At 41.7% G+C, this 19,090-nt stretch overlaps 2 protein-coding genes across 6 annotated transcripts; one reads left to right on the top strand and one right to left on the bottom strand.

The window, feature by feature from the left end:
* The first annotated feature begins 2,252 nt into the window (after positions 1-2,252).
* Positions 2,253-9,210, top strand: LOC116412337. The gene is made up of 10 exons (XM_031906470.1): positions 2,253-2,629; positions 3,001-3,035; positions 3,504-3,573; positions 4,360-4,399; positions 4,967-5,051; positions 6,001-6,063; positions 6,321-6,380; positions 7,535-7,608; positions 8,029-8,188; positions 9,047-9,210. Exons 2-10 carry the CDS (start codon positions 3,021-3,023, stop codon positions 9,104-9,106), a joined length of 627 nt encoding a protein of 208 aa, XP_031762330.1. The 5' UTR covers positions 2,253-2,629; positions 3,001-3,020; the 3' UTR covers positions 9,107-9,210.
* A 1,290-nt stretch (positions 9,211-10,500) lies between these two features.
* On the bottom strand, positions 10,501-17,770 carry rabac1 (Rab acceptor 1 (prenylated)). 5 transcript variants are annotated; one of them, XM_031905165.1, is made up of 6 exons: positions 17,665-17,770; positions 14,894-14,998; positions 13,980-14,189; positions 13,038-13,135; positions 12,334-12,435; positions 10,501-10,952 (listed from the first exon to the last, which is right to left on the bottom strand). In XM_031905165.1, exons 2-6 carry the CDS (start codon positions 14,959-14,961, stop codon positions 10,867-10,869), a joined length of 564 nt encoding a protein of 187 aa, XP_031761025.1. In that variant the 5' UTR covers positions 14,962-14,998; positions 17,665-17,770; the 3' UTR covers positions 10,501-10,866. The 5 variants fall into 5 exon arrangements, with proteins under 5 accessions (XP_031761025.1, XP_031761027.1, XP_031761026.1 ...); XM_031905167.1 differs by having other exon boundaries at positions 14,894-14,995; positions 17,665-17,769; XM_031905166.1 differs by lacking the exon at positions 17,665-17,770 and adding an exon at positions 17,480-17,533.
* Positions 17,771-19,090: the final 1,320 nt, after the last annotated feature.

Below are 19,090 nucleotides of genomic sequence, written 5' to 3'. Positions count from 1 at the left end.
ACATGTTTAATGTCAGGGTCCCTAAACTTTTCACAGTTTGTCACTGGGTGACTATGTTCCAAGTTCAGAAAAGTGGGCAGGGCCAACAATAGCCAATCAGATTTCATCTAGAGACTTCATCCGTTTAAATTTAAACTGCGGCCATTATTTAAATATTAATACTTAGGTCCCCAAACTTTGCAGAGCTAGTCACCAGGTAACTGCGGTTCAGAGTTAGAAAAGTGGGTGCAGCCACCAACAGCCAATCAGATTTTAACTATTGATTTTCAATGGGGAAATTCAACCTGCTGCCATTCTCACAGTAGTAACACTAGGGTCAATAGGGGGCTGCAATTTAAGGTTTTAAAAAGTGGGTGGAGCCACGAACAGCCAATCAGATTTTACATATTACATCTTTTTTTGTTTAAATTTAAAATGCTGCCTTTCTCACACTATTTATGTCAGGGTTCCCAAACTTTGCACAGTCAGTCACTGGCAAACTACGTATTCAGGGTTAGAAAAAGTGGGCAAAGGCACCTCTTACCTATTGACTTTTATTGGTTTAAATTTAAACTGCTGCCATTCTTCAACTATTAATCCTATGGTTCCTAAACTTTGCAGAGTTAGTCACTGGGTAACTGCAGTTCCAGGTTAGAAAAAGTGGGTGGAGCCACCAACCGTCAATCAGATGTCATTTGTTGACTTTCAGTGGGGAAATTTAAATTGCTGCCATTCAGACACTATTAAAACCAGGGTCCCCAAACATTGCACATTAAATCCATTCAGATATCTCCAAGGTGCATATCCATCCCATAATATACATCTAAAGTGCATAACAGTGCACAAAACAACCCGATAAATAAATGGCTATTAAAACTCTTTTTTTATCAAATAAAATTAATGAATATATAGAGATATAAATAACTTATAAAAACATATATATATATTCTTATAGTAACACAGACCAGTGTATGTTATGCAGTTTTTGTTCAGTTCAATATAATGAACATTTCTTAAGCATCCTATTTCCAGGATGATACAAGAAATGATTTCAATTCAAATTTTGTGTTCATACCTTTTGGCATTACAGTATCTAATATAAATATCCACTTAGACTCCAATCTTAAAAGCTTAGTTACAAGATTCCCTTTGCTTTTTTCATCTATTTTATCTATGCCAAACATTTTAAATTTCATCTGCTTTCCTTCATGTGCATACTCAGTGCTTATATAGGGGATTATCACTATCTTTGTATGTGTTTAGGTATTCCCAGGGTGCTATAATACTATCTAAATAATATAATCGAAATAGTTATTGTAACCATTTTTTTTTTGCACTATTATGTACTATATGCACTTTAAATAAGAATTATGTACTATATGCACTTTGATTGTTCTTAAATGGCTCTAAGGTACAATATACATTTTTTATTGTATATTTTTGCGGTTTTTCACTTTTCTATATGATTTTATGATTTGTGCTGAGTGCAGGGTTGTCTTGAAGGCCCCTGGATATGTATAATTTAAGCTACTGATATATTAGAAGCTTACTATAGGGCTGGATAATAACCCTGTACATTGTATGAATGATATGATATGCTGGGGGTATATAAAGGAAATGACATGGGTATGCCACACCTCCTCTGATGAAGCACCCAATGGTGCGAAACGCGTTAGAGGAGTGGGTACCATGAGACACTGGGATGCACCTATCCATTGTTTGGTATAGTATGGTTACTGTTTATTTTTGAATTGTTTGTTTAATTTTGAGCCAATAAATGTTTTGTTTATTTCACTGAAATATGTTGTTATTTGTTCAAATATTGATTCAGGACCTATCATTGGGATATAACTTATAGATTCTCTTTCTTAATCTAAATTACTATTATAATCCCCAAACTTTGCACAGTGGTTTTTACGATATAACTGTGGTTCAAGGTTACAAAAAGTGGGCGGAGCCAACTACAGATCAGATTTCATTCAGTGACTTCACGTTTTTCAAACCAACATGAAGTTTGTTCTCAAACTTCCCTTTCTAGTTATAATTTGCTGTAGAGCAGCCAGAACTATTTGAAATTTCTATGAGTCCTGCACTTTTGTTCCCAAGTCACCCAAAGGGCTTAACAGGGTCTTTCTCACTAACATGGAGTGAATTCACCAGTGTACTATGTCCTTATTCTAACTGTACAAATGCTCATTTCTGGCTACTGTGAGCAAACTTACACATATTGTATTAACAGGCCCAGTACCTGCTGGAAGTGATGCATAGATCAAGTATAGGGTAAAACAGCCAGATCTCTGCCTTCCTCTGTATTATATTGAAAAAGTTTTGTGACAAATGCTGACTTTTCATCCTTTTTTTCTTTTATCCCATACAGTGTTGTGCGACCTTCTGAGCTATTTTTTCTGCGGTGCTTGAGAGCATTCTTTCTTCTACAGGATTTTTCTGGCTATTCCACCGTTCAGTTTTTTCTATTCTTTTCTGAACTAGTGTCTGGAATAGCCAGTTTCGACTGAGGGAGAGACCCCCTCGGGGTACCCCGGCCTTGTGCCGGGCCCCTCGACTTCAGCCAGAAGCGGGGTCATCTTAGGCTTCTGGTTCTGACCATCATCTGGACATCAGACGTCATCTGTACAGCAGTTATCATCTGGTAATCTTGCAAATCCAGTTGTTACAGAAACCTGTTGCCCATGAGAAATCTGCACTAGGGCAAGTGACAAGTCTCCTGAAAATGCCTTTTACATGTGGTGATCCAAAAGTTAGAGAGTGATAAGGCATTTTAAGGAGAATTGTCTTCTTAGGGGGTTGACAAATCTCTTCATGTGCTATTGCCCTTAGAGCATGTCTGCCCTAAATAAACTGGGGGTGCCACTTTGTTAGATCTCTTTCCTGGGCCTGCGCTCCTTTCTTCAATAAGTACCCTGACCAGGGGAATGTACTGCAGGCAGCCATGTCACAGTAGTGAAAACTTCCCTATTGCTGTTAACATAATGCTCATTTGTACACCTCTTTTGCCTTTAGGTTGCTGTAGCGCAAGGAAGATGCCGGCGCTTCAGGTAATGTATCTGTTTTTTTTCTAGTTCCAAAAAAGGAGAAACACACTCTCCTTTTTACATGTTTAATGGAAAATATAGCCTCCTCTTAAGCATCCCGCTGTCTGTTTGCACAACTCCTACTTCTGTGCCTGTTCCACAAATAGTTGGGAGCTGCCAAACAGTTTACCTTTGTGCAGCAATCTATTAAAGAACAAAGAAAGGCTAATTCACTCAGTGAATCTGCTCAATGTTTTCCACTGTGGCCAGTTCTCCCCTTTCCCAGTGAACCTGGCTTTTCTCCTTAAAAGTCTGAAAAAACAACAGGCACCTAAAGCAAGCAGTATGGCAGTTCTCACTAATATTAAGAGAGGTGACAGGTGGAGTGGGGGGCTAATGACAAACAAAATGCCATAGCCCTTAAGCCTGACTATTCTCCTTAAAGCCAGATACATTTCAAATTGTGTCACTAAAGCTCTTTTCCATTTACAGATGCTACTCCATGCCCTGGAGGATTTCAGGGAAGAATATACTAACTATGAACAAATTCTTTCCTATTACGGTAAATTCCTATATTAATCATAAATTCCTTAAGTAATTGTGCTTTTCAGTTGGCCAACAGCTTTTCCCTGGGATTAGAAAGTGTCACTCCCAGCATTCCCATGTACATCAGCAGCTTTATTTTGCTTAAACTTGATTCAGCCAAGCTACTATCTTGGTACCTGTACAAACTGGGTATGCATTAACGACTGTGCTGAATCCCTTGAGATGGGTGCATATGCAGTCCAAAAAGCCCTTGCCAGGGGCAAATAGATATAGCACTGCCTTTTTTCAGCATTTTGTTTCTGCTTTCTTGGTATCTGACTGCCTTTGTACCCAGCTTGGATCAGTTGAAGTGATACCTGGGAGCAGGGGAAAAATGGGGTTGTAGCACTCTGTAGGGAAATACCCTGGGCTTTGCTAGTTAGTCCCCCAGCTGGGAGAAAATTATTTTGGTCTCTAGTGTATGGCTATAAAACTATCACCAGTGCTCTAGACTTTATTGGGGTTATGTAATATTTAATATTTACTAGTCACCTGCTTAAAAGCAAACATTTCATTGTTGGCTAATGGGTTACTGCACTTGGGCAAACTTAGTGGCTTTTATTACATATGGGGGTATGTCGTCTGAAAGGTCCAATACATGCTATTAAATGGGAAGTAGTCTACAAACATGACACTTTAGTCCAAAATATAAAAGATCGGAAAAGTGACACCACTGGCCAAGGTTGCAGCATTACTTGATTATATGTGAATTTATTTCCCTTCTTTTGCTCAGTGCTTAATAAAAATGTATTTTTCTTTGCAGAACTTTTTTACAGGCGGCATTTCGGAAAGATGGAAGACCTGTAAGTAAATCAAAAATGCTCTTTTAACATGTTGAATATTGTTTGCCATTGCAACAGGGTAAGTCCAAGGCCAATAAGGGTAGAAAATGGCATACCTTGCCCTTTGTGATTGGTCCACAGGCTATGCTCTGTGCCTTGTGCCAGATTTAGAATCTGCTGCAAAGTACCGTAAGTAAAGGCCTCTCCTGCACCTTGTGGCACCTGAAGTTCTCTACTTTGTGTATCTTTGTGAAAGCTGGGGGTGTTCCAGGGGGCAGGCATATACCCCCAACCACTTGCCCTCTCTAAATGTAGCTCTGTCACATGCAGCCAGTGTCACTTTCAGAGACAGGTGCAGTCCTTTGCACAAAATGGTGCCATGTGCACAGTGCAAAAACCAGGTGCAAATCCTCTTGCCCCATGCATGGTAAATGAGCCCCCTTATGTTTCTACCTTTAGTATAGATAAACTCTAAGCAGTGTTTCCACCCAAGTGCCCTATTTATAAATGTTCAATAAAATCCAATCACTCAATTTTGGCTGACTTATTTTTCCTTGTATTATTTCTCATTGGGATTTGTTTTTGCAGAGAACATTTTCTTGTATCTTACGCCACCAGACATAAAAACAATTATGAGAACATCGCCAACTACTTGACGATGATCAAGTATCAGGTAAGAAAGAAATCCAAAAATAGATGTTTAGATAAATAGTGAATACATGACATTAGATTGCAAACCCTTGTCCTTGCATATTTCATAGCTGGATCTGGACTCCACATGGTGAAATGGCACAAGGCTCAGGCAATCAGTATCGGACTGGGGTGTCTGGGGCCCACCAGGAATGCCACCCCAGGGGCCCCCATCTCAGTTGTAAAGTCTGCCAGGCTTGCTCGTGCCCCCCCAGTACAGCGCTACACCACGTTATTTCATTTGACGTGGTTGGGGGTGGAGCATTGGGACTGGGTCAGGCAGGGGCTGGTTCTGCAGGGCCAGCTTGGTTTTTTCCCAGTGTCCCATGGTCCAATCCAACCCTGCAGACAATATAACTGGATGAGTAGATCCAGAGCTGCTGTGAATATAACTAAAACCTGCTTCTCTGAAAACTATATTTTAGTTTTATTGATATTGGCCTATAGTGAAACAGCAGCTGAATGGTAATTGCACAGTGGCACTGCCTCATATTTCTGCTTCTCAGCTGCCTCTGAGATGATATTGCTGCTGCTTTATCATTGTACATGCAGTGCCCCATTCTCTGCCCCCTACAGGATAACACACATGCGCATCCTTTTTGCATCCTTTTCATCACATACAGAGCACTGGGGACAGGACACGCTGAAGTTTTTTGCACATCCCATCCCCAGTGCTCCGTATGTGAGAAAATTTTACTTGCGGCTGGGCAGCATGCCACCCTAGGCATGGGCCTTTCTGGCCTTGCCACAAATCCGGTCCTGTGTATACGAGCCCCTAGGAGTCAGTCAGGGAGTCATAAAGGGAGGATATAGAAAAACTACTTGCAGAACTTACTGTGGGATCCAGCCTTTCCCTTATAGGTCTGATCACAAGAGGAATAGCACCGATTCATAGATTCCATTCTCACACTGCTACTTTTTTAATTTTACAGAAACAACTGAAAGTGCTGGAGAGGGCGTATTGCCGCCTCTATAAAATTCTATCTCGGTCTCCTGTAAGTATTATTATTGTTATCACAGAGAAATGTATTATTTACTGGGTGCCTTTATAATAATTGGGGAGTGGGCTTGTAAGGTCACCCACCAAGTGCCATTTTCACCAGCAACAAAACTTGTACATTGTACAAAATGGTACAATACAGTATGGGGTTATTAACTGACACTGCATAGACCTGTGTTACAAGGGACCCCATGGGTGCAGTAGTGGCAATGGTACAAAGTATTGCTTCATATTGTGTCTCTTCTCCCACAGAATGCCCATGAAAGAAGAAGCATTAGGAGACAGTACTTCAAGTATAAAAGACTCCATAGAGTAAGTTGATCACTGCTCACTGTCCCTGATGCTTTTTTGAATATTTATTGTTAAATTTCTATAGGATAAACTAAGGGGCTGATTTACTAAAATTCATCTTTTACTGGCCTTGAATGTCATATAAACTCGGCATAGTTTAGATTCAAATTAAACTTGATCATTGTATCTATAAAATGTCTATATATAATGCTTGAATTGTTCATACAAGAATCAAAAAAATTTTTTGAGCATTGGCACTCATTCTTGGAAAACAATAATGTGTTTAATTTTCACTTGAAACAAGGGGAAACAGAAAACAATGAGGGGAAAATGTGTAAAGGACAGGCTGTCACTGACTATTCTATTCCTCTACTATTCTCAACTATTTAAGGGAATAGATAGGGATTATGCAGTAACCCATAGAAATCACTAGATAAATAGCTCTGATCAGTCTGTTAAAAACAGGACAATTGTAAATGAGGTGCTTTGGGGCATTTTGGCTTCCAATTTTTTCCCTATCATTACAGAAGACAGACCTATACTCAGGGCTACTTGCAAAACCACATGCTTGTTTAGTATTTGGTTGGGTGCATAGATCATGCAGATATTATGTGCAAGTACTACTTTCACAATTAAAGATTATAGTATAGAACATTGCATTATCCACTATAATGTTCTATATATTTATTTATATGGAATACCTATTCTCAGGAGTGCTGCTGCCATGAGGTGAATTGAGACATTCACCTCAGATGGCAGCACCCAGCAAGTTAACAGGGGTGGCAAAAATCCACTCGTGGTAACTTAAAGAGCTGAAATTCCAATTATCAAAGTAGAATTTAGGCTCTTCTAGTGTAGAAAGTGCTATTGCTGCATTGCCAATGTAGCCCCCCCTTGCCCCCTCTGACGTGAAAAACTAAATGCAGGGGGAGCAAGGGGGTGGCATCAGCTTGCCCACCTCAAGGTGGCTAGGACCCCTATATACTAATCTAAACTAGGACTAAGTTATAGTTATCATGCTGTGTAAAAAAGTGAAGTGAAAAATTACTGGTGATGTTGCTCATAGCAGCCAGAATTTATGATTTGGTTTTCTAACCATCTATAAAAACAGAATCATAACTATTTTTTTTCTCTTCCCTTTGTTCCTATCCTTGTTTCTTCCCCTGCACTCACAGACTGTAAGAAGAAATCTGCGGGGCCTCAGAAAGAAAATAATGGAGAAGGAAAAGGAGTTGGAAGAAGTTGCTGGGTATGTTTTCAGCAAATGACACTTTTCATTCCAGTTACTGACACACATGAGAAATATATTTTAAAAAAAATGATGTCTTAAATGGACAGTATGAGCCTAAACACTCCTTAACACAATAAACAGGACTAGGTAACAGGTCCCCTCAAGAGATCTAGAAGGTTAATGGTTTGGGAAGTACAGGAACATAACCATCACATATATCTCACTTATTGCCCTGATCACAAAATATGCCTCCTTGTGCCTGCATTAAAAACTATGGCACGCAGAGCGGATCGGATGTTGGCCTGAAATACGCAGTAGCGGACATTTTCCACCTGGGGATTGGGGTATATTATTCCTCCAGTTATAATAACTGTAATTTAAATGCTTGGGAAATGAATGACAACACTAGCTGATTTTAATATTTTTTTTTCTGTTCAGGACCAGTACACTTCAAGAACAGCCTCTTGCCCCAGAGAAGAACAAAGGGCAGGAGCCTCCTGCTTCAAGGGAGGAGGAGGAAGTACCGCCTTCTGAAGAAAATCTGACCCTTGGAAGACAGGTTAAGAAGGCGGTGACAAACAGGTTCCAGAGAATATGGGTAATATATTTATATTATTATATTTATGTTCCAGTTGCTTAGACTGTCTTTCCAAGCAATTGGAGCAATAGAAAGGCAGCCATAGCGAGTATAAATCTCATACACTCTATGCCCCTTCAGCCTGCAGGCTGATAAGCCAGAGGCCATAATTGCTAGGTGGGTCTATGGCCCCTTTAGGTTGCACTAGGGGCTTAGATATCCCCTTTGAAAATGGGTTTTTCCACTGGCAACTAGACTGGCGCTGGTCATCAATATAAGAATTAAAGGTGCTATTTTAGTTAGCTGATATGTGGTAGGCATAGACTAAGGGGCTGATTTACTAACCCACGAATCCGACCCGAATTGGAAAAGTTCCGACTTGAAAACGAATATTTTGCGACTTTTTCGTATGTTTTGCGATTTTTTCGGATTCTGTACGAATTTTTCGGATCCAATACGATTTTTGCGTAAAAACGCGAGTTTTTCGTATCCATTACGAAAGTTGCGTAAAAAGTTGCGCATTTTGCGTAGCGTTAAAACTTACGCGAAAAATGCGCAACTTTTCGCGTAAGTTTTAACGCTACGCAAAATGCGCAACTTTTTACGCAACTTTCGTAATGGATAGGAAAACTCGCGTTTTTACGCAAAAATCGTATTGGATCCGAAAAATTCGTAAGGAATCCGAAAAAATCGCAAAACATACGAAAAAATCGCAAAGTACCGATCATTACGAAAAAAACGCAATCGGACTCCATTCGACCCGTTCGTGGGTAAGTAAATCAGCCCCTAAGCCTCTTATATTCTAAAAAACAAGCATTTATCTGTAATATTATTACATTATTGTTTTTAGTTCAATAATCCCTTTTCTTCTTTTTTCAGATTTCCACCAGAAGATTCATGAGGCAGGCTTGCTGTCTCCATCCTCCCCCAGCTCCCTGATTCCCTTCTTGTCTTCCACACAAGCACAAGGGCCCACCCACCGAGCCCTACACAAGCATCCACACACCCACCCCTAAAAAATCGCCTGGCCACCCTACCACCCGCCCGCCCTACCACCCGCCCGCCCCAACAAAACCGCCACCCGCCCGCCCGCCCCAACAAAACCGCCCACCCGCCCGCCCGCCCCAACAAAACCGCCCACCCGCCCGCCCGCCCCAACAAAACCGCCCGCCCGCCCGCCCGCCCCAACAAAACCGCCCACCCCAACAAAACCGCCCACCCGCCCGCCCCAACAAAACCGCCCACCAGAACAAAACCGCCCGCCCGCACAAAACCGCCCGCCCCAACAAAACCGCCCGCCCGCCCGCCCCAACAAAACCGCCCGCCCCAACAAAACCGCCCGCCCGCCCGCCCCAACAAAACCGCCCGCCCGCCCGCCCCAACAAAACCGCCCACCCGCCCGCCCCAACAAAACCGCCCACCCGCCCGCCCCAACAAAACCGCCCACCAGAACAAAACCGCCCGCCCGCCCCAACAAAACCGCCCACCCGCCCGCCCGCCCCAACAAAACCGCCCGCCCGCCCCAACACTGTGACCTTCCTTTCCTACTTTATTTGTATTACAACTGAACTTCCAGTCATAGCATGTTACTTATTGAACATGAAAAAAAGAATAAAGTTTGAATTGCAACTCAACTAATGCAATTTAGCTCCTGGCAGATCCAGACTTGCAAGTGAAAAGCACATCAGGAAAATGATGTTCTGTGCCAGCTCATAAACAGATGCTACTTACCCAAACGAAGATTCCTATGTGTTCATTCAAGTGAACTTTTAGAAGTTGGCAACTAAAAAGAAAATGGTCAAAGATAGTCTGTACTTATGAGTCGTAACCTGAACCCAAAGGTTATTTGAATTCTTTTGGTTGTTATTTAGTCACCATAATTACAAATGCCATTATTGCTTTGGAACCATTCAAACCATCTTAAACACAAAAAATTAATTGGTCTAGAGACATCTCCCTCAGAAGGAATTCTCTAATTATTGCTAATAGCAGAAACTCACTTTGTTCCTCCTCTTTCATCCAACCAAGTATATGACACTTCAATGTATTTACCCTATGACTCCATATGAATATGACTTATGTATCTGCCCATGGACTCCACAGATGTGCTTCGAGTTTCTCATAATCTACTCTGGAACCATATGGGATAATTGCCAAGTAAAGAAAGAAGGTTGGACCACACTGATATTAGGGATTCACAATCTGTTACAGAAAAAGTGGCATTTAACCTAAGTCACATGTTTACCCTCCGTTCTATAAATATGGCTGAGATTTGTGTCGTGATTATCTGTTACTTTATAATTTGCACTGGACAAAAAACACCACCAAAAAGGTATAGTAATTATATACAAGTTTTTTTACTTTAATAACAAGATCACATAAACAGTATAGTTTACAAATTCAGATTATGAGTATTTAGCACTGAATCCTTCCATTTCCTCAGTGTCCAAAGTTGCGTCTTTTCAAGTTGTGCATATATAAAATCCTATGGGATTTTATTTGCCTTATTTCACCTTGTGGAGAGGATTTACTGACCTTCAGAAATATTTGTGCAAAACCTGCTGCAGAAGTGCAAGCTGGGAAGGGGTAAACCAAAAGCAAGAAAGAAATGGAGCAGAGAGATTAAATCAGTTAGGGTTCAATAGTCCCAGGGAAATGCACTTCCAGGGGGTTCCAAGGGTGATACCAGGGTAAAACTGTTACACGGGTTCCATCTGAAGTTCCTCAAAATCTCCTTCAATCGCATGAAAAGATGCATGGGAACCAATCACAACCAGTGTGGCGCCTGGAATAAAAGAGGAAAATCACCCAAAAAAATGAAAGGAGTTCAGTTTCCCTTTATTTCTCTGAAATAGTTTAGATAGACACCTTGCATAACTTGCTAGGTTAGAACCTCAACCGACTGGATAGCCAACAGTCAAAAAAATACTTTGGCCACCATACTAACCAATAAAACCGTATCTGTAAATGGAAAGGGGGTAATCATCCTGCAGCTACCCCTAATTCAACCCACAGGCTGGGAACTAAAGCTATTGTTGTGGAACAATTATCCTGTCTAAATGGAGCCTTAACAAATTCCATTAAATAAAACTATGACACCCATAAATGTGATACTATATAAAATATATAGAAATATATATTTATATTTGCTGAATGTCATCTAGAGTGTAGGAATAACCAGTATAAAGATATACTGACCACTAGATGGCGCTGCTTCCTCTGTGCAAACAAGAATGCTCCATGCTAGTGATTTGCTGGTCGAGAAAATCTCAACCCACACCAGACCCTAACCTGCCCTCTCCCTCCATTTATGGACTTGCGGCAACCCCGCCCTGCAATGATGTCACAAAAGAGGCGGGGCTTTCCAGGGCATGCGCCTTTAAATAGAGAAGCCAAAAGAGAGCTGCTGGCAGGGTAAGATTGCAGGTGGGGAGGGTGTGCGGAGAGCTCAGCCTGAACCCGCTCGCAACCCGCATGTGATGTGCTGAGGTCGACATGAACCTGCCCGACCTGCAGGTTAACACATGGGTATCCGTTTGGCCTGCACATCGCTATTCCATGCACAAAACTAATTATATAAATTATCTGCTTATGGGGTAAAAATAAAAAGGATAGAAATCTTCAAAACAAAGCTTAAAAAAAGTTATCATCGTGTAATCTCTTAGTTATGCATTTCAATACATGTATTAGACCTGGGGATTCCAGATAAGGGGTCTTTCCGTAATTTTGATCTCCATACCTTAAGGTGCACTGATATTATCATACAATAATTGGTGTGTGTATGGTGGGAGTTGAGGCAACTGATATCAATTATGCTGAATCGTCAGGGCAAAGAACTGTTTTTGCCTGCATATCTGACGATTCAATTCTTAATGTTAGTCTGTTTTAAGCAGACCTTTAAGCCTGCTGAAAAATCATTTAAACTTGAAATAAACCCAATAGGATTATTTTGCCTTCAATATGGATTCATGCAGCTTAGTTACCAGCAAGTACAAGGCACTGTTTTATTATTACAGTGAAAAGGAAAATAATTTTTAAAAATTAGAATTATTTGCTTATTATAGACTCTATGGGAGATGGGCTTTATGTAATTTAGAGCTTTCTTGAAAACAGGTTTCTGGATAACAGACTCCATAGCTGTACTTGTAAGGAACAGAGACACTTACCAATAACCCAGAAGACAGCCGCACCGGCTCCTGCAAGCCAGAAAAAGGGGAACGATACGGCCCCTGCCAAGCCATACTGATTGGCTGTGCTGAGCTCGCGTCCTGGAGAGAGAACGGACAGAGTTAAACCCATCAAGTCCCATGTTCACTTGTGTCCCCAATCCCTAGTAAATGGTCACAGAAGCAGATTTTTTAAGTGTGGAGTGCTGTTTAGGACTATTTTAATACAAACCATAAAGCAGTTCCTTGCGGCCATTTGTATATCAGTTTTATACCTGGGACTCCTGCTATAAGGATTGCTCCTATAATATCCATTTACATGGAATACCCTTATAGTACCCTAGTAGATAAGCCCCATATAATGGGGCTTATCTGTTATCTGCTAAGTAACCTGTGCCTTTTCTCCTTTGAATGGCTGCCCCCATAGCTACACAGCAGCTTACTTATATAAATTATAGTAGGCTTTCTGAGGCAAACACACCAGTTGTAGCAATGCAGGGCAACAGTACATTATATTGTCATTACTTTTATACACTTTCATTTTTTGGTGTTACTGTTCCTTTAAGTATGTGTTTTAAATGCTTTCAATGAGGATGACTATTTACTAGTGAGTAAAAAGTACTTAAATGGATAATTTACATATCTGAAATATTTAGTCAGTGATACAGGTAAAGTCGTTAGTGATAACAGGTAACATGACTTACCAAACAGAACCATCTTGGACTGCAGGGTCCTCAGGTAAACAATGTAACAACCTCCAAAGAACACAGCTAATGCAATCAGTAACATGGGGGAGGTGATTCTGCAAAGGGGGAAAAGAAGAGCAATAAAAAAAAAAATAATAAATTATATATATATATATATATATATATATATATATATATATATATATATATATATATATATATATATATATATATATATATATATATATATATATATCTATATAGCATATATGAGCCCTTTTATCAATTCTCACTTAAAACTTAAGCTCTTTAGCTACATTTTTCTTTTAGACTTTCCCTTATGTGACACTGTCTTTTCTTAAACTGGCCAAACACGCACCGATAATATCGTACGAAACCTCGTTTCGTACGATATTCGGTGCGTGTATGGTATGTCGGCGAGTCGCCCGATATCGCAGGAAGCTGCTGAAATCTGTCGACTCGCCGATCAGCCAGGTTAGAAAATTTTGATCGGGCGCCATAGAAGGCGCCTGAGCAAAATCTGCCGTCAGGGCTGAATCGGCAGAAGGTTATCTGCTGTTTCAGCCCTGAACGGTGTGTGGCCACCATTAGGGTGAAGACATACGGAGCTACTAGTAGTAGCTACTTGTCATGGCTACTAAAACAGACAATGCTGATCATTTACTGATAATTGTCTCTGTCTGTTTTAGCAGAGTCAATACTCTGTCTATGGCAGAGGGATTTTCTGGCATTTAGTAGCCTTGACAAATAGTTGCTACTAAGTAGCTCTGTGTGTCTTCGCCCTTACAGCCTATCCCCTTGCCCGAGTCAGAGTACTGCCCAGTGTACAGACAGAAAAGAGAGCTGGTGAAGCCTCTGAATGGCAACCAAAGTATATAATTAATGAAATAATTACAAAGCAACTAGAACCAGCATACAGAAAGCCAAAGCCAAACTTACATGCAGTAAAGGATAAGTCCCAGGAAAATAAATATATAGTTGCTTTGAAAATGCTCGATGTTCCTTGTCACACGCTTACACAGCTCTCCGAAATTTGGGGGGCGAGAGAAACGCCGTTGATCCACAAAATTTTTCCATGGGCGGATCTGTGCACGACGCCTGTTAATCCAGTCTTTTGCAGCACTCTGAGTGATCATTTTGGGAAACATTCTGCATAGGACACAAACAGGCATGGCTTTGTGAGAAGGGCACAGGGAGGGTCATATACTGGGATTTAAACTAGGGTGTGGGTATGAGAATGTGTGGGGCAAATGGGGTGCAGAGAAATGTAAGTGTAACAAAGAGTGACAATTATATAAAATACAAGACAACAGTTTTTCACGGAATAAATCAAATTGATGATTTTCTGCTTGATGACATGGGAAAACCTATGCAAGGTATATATTCTCTGTATAGGACATCAGCAAACCTAAAATGTCTCCCCTGTGGCCATATTACATGACCATATCCATATGTCAGTCCAAACCCCTTAATTATATTTGTGACAAACCTGGATACCCCAACCACTTTGCTTTGTAAAGGCATTATCAGACTGATGTGGGGACTCCGCAAGGAGATGAGGAGGATTAATAGATTATGGGGGGTGAATAATGGAGACAGCATCATAGAAGTTTTGGTAATCCCTGAACCCAATGAAATATCATTATTAATGGAATATTGCAATCATAGAAATGCCATGTTCATAGGAGACCAAGTCAGATTACTAGATAGAGGAGAAAATAAAAGATATAATGAAAAATTTTAACCATTTCAGAGAAGGATTGTTGTCTGTTCTGACTGTACAGAAATCACAACCAAGGCCTGTAAGGTCAATAAACTACTAGATATAACGGACAGCAAATTATAACTCCTACTTGTTAAGGATTCCACTTGGTCCCTCTTCTGCTACTTCACTAAAACCGTCCCCGTTCTTCCCCGCCATGTTGTTCCGTCTGTGCAATGGACTGCGTTAATCTCTACTGGGATCAGAAAGAAGGGAAAGACAAGAGATAGAAACATGGAACCAGACAGTACCAAAGGCAGCAAAATTCCAACCAAAATTGAATTTGAAGACCTAAGTAAACCCATAATACCAAGTCCTGAAACTGAAACTCTTAGCTGCAAAAAGAGGAGGTGTGCAAGACTCAAAGAAGAGTTAAAGATCAGAGCAAGTGACAGGGTCTGAGGGAGGCAGTCAGTGATCCTTGCCATGCACAGACAACAAAAAGGCAGACAAAAGCTGAAGGGCTGCTCACAGGAGCCACTATATCCCTATTATACTGGGAAGTCTGGCCAAGGGTTTGGGGTTGGGAGACACAGGGAGAAATTGCAGACAGCACAATATATAATCTAATGCAGTGATCCCTAACCAGTGGCTCATAAGCAACATGTTGTGCCCCAATCCCTTGGTTGTTGCTTCCAGTGGCCTTAAGGCAGGTGCTTATTTTTCATTTTTTAAACATTTTTTGGGGGCATAAAGACCATGTGCACTGCCAAACAGAAACTTCTGTAGGCTGCCGGTCCACAGGCTACCAAATAACCAATCACAGACCATATTGGTCTCCCCCAACTTTTTTTTTTTACATTTAAGTGTTGCTTACAAGTAAAAATGGTTGGGGACTACTGCTTTAATAAATAAAGAGGTAAGAAAGGTGAACTGGAATCTAGGCTAACCTGTGGAACTGTACAGCTTAATGCCAGTCTGCATTACAGATATATATAATAGTCTTGACCAACCAGTTTAGCCTGAGCCAAGCCTAGCTGTTTGGTGACACACACAGAAAGCATGAGTGCTGTAGATTCCCTGTTCCATGGCTGTATGAGACAGATAAGGAGAGATGATCAAATGGTCTCCATCTGACTTGGATCAAACTGGCACCCAACAGCATTCTATGGGGTCTGTGGGTTTAATAGACTGCATGCCAAACTTAGTGTCGCACATTCCTATCTGCATTTGCAGGTGAAAAAAGTCACCAAACACAACAAATCCAAGCTCCTCAACAAGACACATATACAAGCAAGTCATTACTTAGGGTACATACCCTTAAATAGAGGAGCATTTGGTAGATGATCTTGTAGGGAAATGGGGGCAGCAACAACAACAGCTTAAAGTGATACTAACACAAATGAGACGATTTGTGTCGGTATCACAGAAAAAAAAATACCTCAAATACTCGTCCCAACCCATTGATACTATCTGCATCTGTGTCATGCCCACCAGTCAGGCAGGGATTTAGGTGCATAAGTTGGAGCTAACAATACCCCGAGCATGGCCTGTCCCTTTGCCTGACTTGACTGATGAATGTAAAGCCACCACAACTACACAGCAACAGAACCAAAATGCTGGAATGTTAAAAAGAAAACATGCCCCTGGAAGCACCCAGAGCTAGTATTCTGCCATATGTAGATGTAGACTACAGTGCCCCAAATGTAGATGAGCAGAGCACTCACATAAAACCAGTATCCTTACCTTACACTTTTTGGGTTACTGCTTCATTGCTGATGTACACAACTATGATTTCCTGTGATTGTCCTTTTCATTACTGAACAGTCACTGCCTAAACTGAACTGTCCAGATTAGAATCACCCTAAGTGCAGTGACCTTGCGTGACATCAGCACCAATCAAGATGTTTGTTGCATGGTGACATAGCTCAGTAAAGTCAGTGCTTATGATGTCATCAGTTTCCAGCTGACCAGGATCTCCTTATTTACTTGTCTTATCATACGGACGTGACAGGCTGAGCGACTGAACTATAAGGGCTCTGGCACACGGGGAGATTAGTCGCCCGCGGCAAAACTCCCTGCTCGCGGGCGACTAATCTCCCCGTGTACCAGAGCCCTAAGGGTGAAGACACACGGGGCTACTAGTAACAGCTACTTGCCGTGGCCACTGAAAAAGACAATGCTGATCATTTACTGATTATTGTCTCTACGTTTGTTTCAGCAGAGGCAACTCTCATTATTGTCTACCGCAGGGGATTTTCTCGCGCTTAGTAGACTTCAAAAGTAGCTGCTACTAGTAAAAGCAACATTTTCTTGTCTGCTTATACCTTTATTTATATAGTGCCAAACAGCCCACAGCACTATACTGAGATCTCACATCTTTCTCATCAGTCCCTGCTCCAGCGGAGCTTACAATCTAAGGTCCCTATCACATTTACACACAACAGGGTCAGACTTACCGGGTGCCAGTTAACTTGCCTGTATGATTTAGTGGCAGATCATAAGCGGCAGTGGAGCAGGGACTAATGTGAGTACTATATTAGCTGTATATAAGCAGTGCAGAAAAGGGGTAGCACTAGTTGGGGAAACAAGCAGTGCACTGATTGCTCAGTGGGAAAGCTCTAGGTGCCTTCCCTTCTGCTGATGTGGCCGGTACAGGGGCAGCAGCACAAGGGCCACACTTCCCCCAGCTGTACTGTACATGGGTAGCATCTGAGATTCCCCAGCTCATACTGACCATTACAACTTTTAAGCGTCCACCATTGATGGTTACCCAATCCCTTCGCTGAACTACATCTTGGTGTTGGTTATGGCAGCGTGGAGAGATAAAGCAAACAAAGTTCTCATATAATATCATTATTCTATACTAGTCTTATTAGCAACCACATATCCGCGTCTAGGATTCACCAGAGTTATACTTACCTGGCAGCGCAGCTCTCTCAGCTCCTTAGTCTCCCCTGCCGGAAGTGATATGGCACAGGCCGGAAGACCCAGCTGGAAAACACTGACTTGTTCGGGTTTCTCCGGCGACCAATGACGTTAGCTGTACACGTTTTTGGTGACGTCAAGCCGCCTCTGCTGCTGGGAGATGTAGTTTTTCTTGGTGGTTGTTGCTGAGGCGCCAGTCAGGCCGCTATGGGCTGAGTTAGTAGCAAGAATAAAGGCAACTGATTGTAAGGGCTCTTGGGTTATATACACGGTAGTGATTTTGCTGTGGGGGCCCAATAACTTGTCAATAGAAGTTCATAAAAATAATGAATGTGCTAATAAGTTTGTCTTTTAACTAGGGGGTCGGTAGAGTTCATGTGTAGGTTTCTTTGCAAGTAACATAAGTAAGTTATGTAAATAGCAGCAGTGGTGGGAGTTGTAGTTCAACAGCAGCTACTCATTGCTGGGATATTAGTAGCTGCTACTTGTATAACATTCCTATGTTATATGGCCACATAGAAAGCAATGAAATCCTTGGGCAGTCATATAATAGATACAATGAATAATGAATGTGCTAATAAGTCAGGTCCTTGGGGGCAGTGGGATTAAGACCATAGGTGGTGAGTAGCGTTTGCCCCCTGCCTGCGCCTGTCCAGCTTCTACGCATTTTCCTTGATACACAAGTTACGTTGTTTTCAAAAGTTATGTAAATTGCATATGTTTTGGTGTAATCTTATACTTAAATTACACAAGTTGCAAAACTATCGTGACTGGCTGGGCCCAGATACAGAGGAAGATTCCACAGGGCCCCACATAAAACTACCCCCTCCCCATGGCAGCCCATGACGTGTGTGGGGATTGGGGTGGATCCGATACCAAATCTGATTAGCACAGGTCAAGGGTGGGGTTTACAATGTCCTGTTTTAACAAAGTTTAAATGTTAGGAGATAGGCTAGCCTTAGGGGCACATTTACTTACCCACGAACGGGCCGAATGCGTCCGATTGTGTTTTTTTCGTAATGATCGGTATTTGGCGATTTTTCGGAAAATTATCGCGACTTTTTCATTGCCATTCCGAATGTTGCGCAAAATCTGGCTATTTTTTCGTAGCGTTAAAACTTGCGCGAAAAGTCGCACCTTTTTCGTAGCCATTCCAAAAGTTGCGCAAAATGTTGCGATTTTTTCGTAGCGTTCGGATTCATTCAAGCTTCAGTATGGTGACTTTTCTTGGGCCGGGTTGGAGCTGCAGAGTGCCATTGAGCCCTATGGGAGACTTTCCTTGGGCCGGGTTGGAGCTGCAGGGTGCCATTGAGCCCTATGGGAGACTTTCCTTGGGCCGGGTTGGAGCTGCAGGGTGCCATTGAGCCCTATGGGAGACTTTCCTTGGGCCGGGTTGGAGCTGCAGAGTGCCTTTGAGCCC

This window comes from Xenopus tropicalis, chromosome 7 (assembly GCF_000004195.4).
Source record: "Xenopus tropicalis strain Nigerian chromosome 7, UCB_Xtro_10.0, whole genome shotgun sequence".
Lineage (NCBI taxonomy): Eukaryota > Metazoa > Chordata > Amphibia > Anura > Pipidae > Xenopus > Xenopus tropicalis.
Note: the sequence above shows the minus strand (reverse complement) of the source record. Positions and strands in the feature narration are given on the sequence as shown.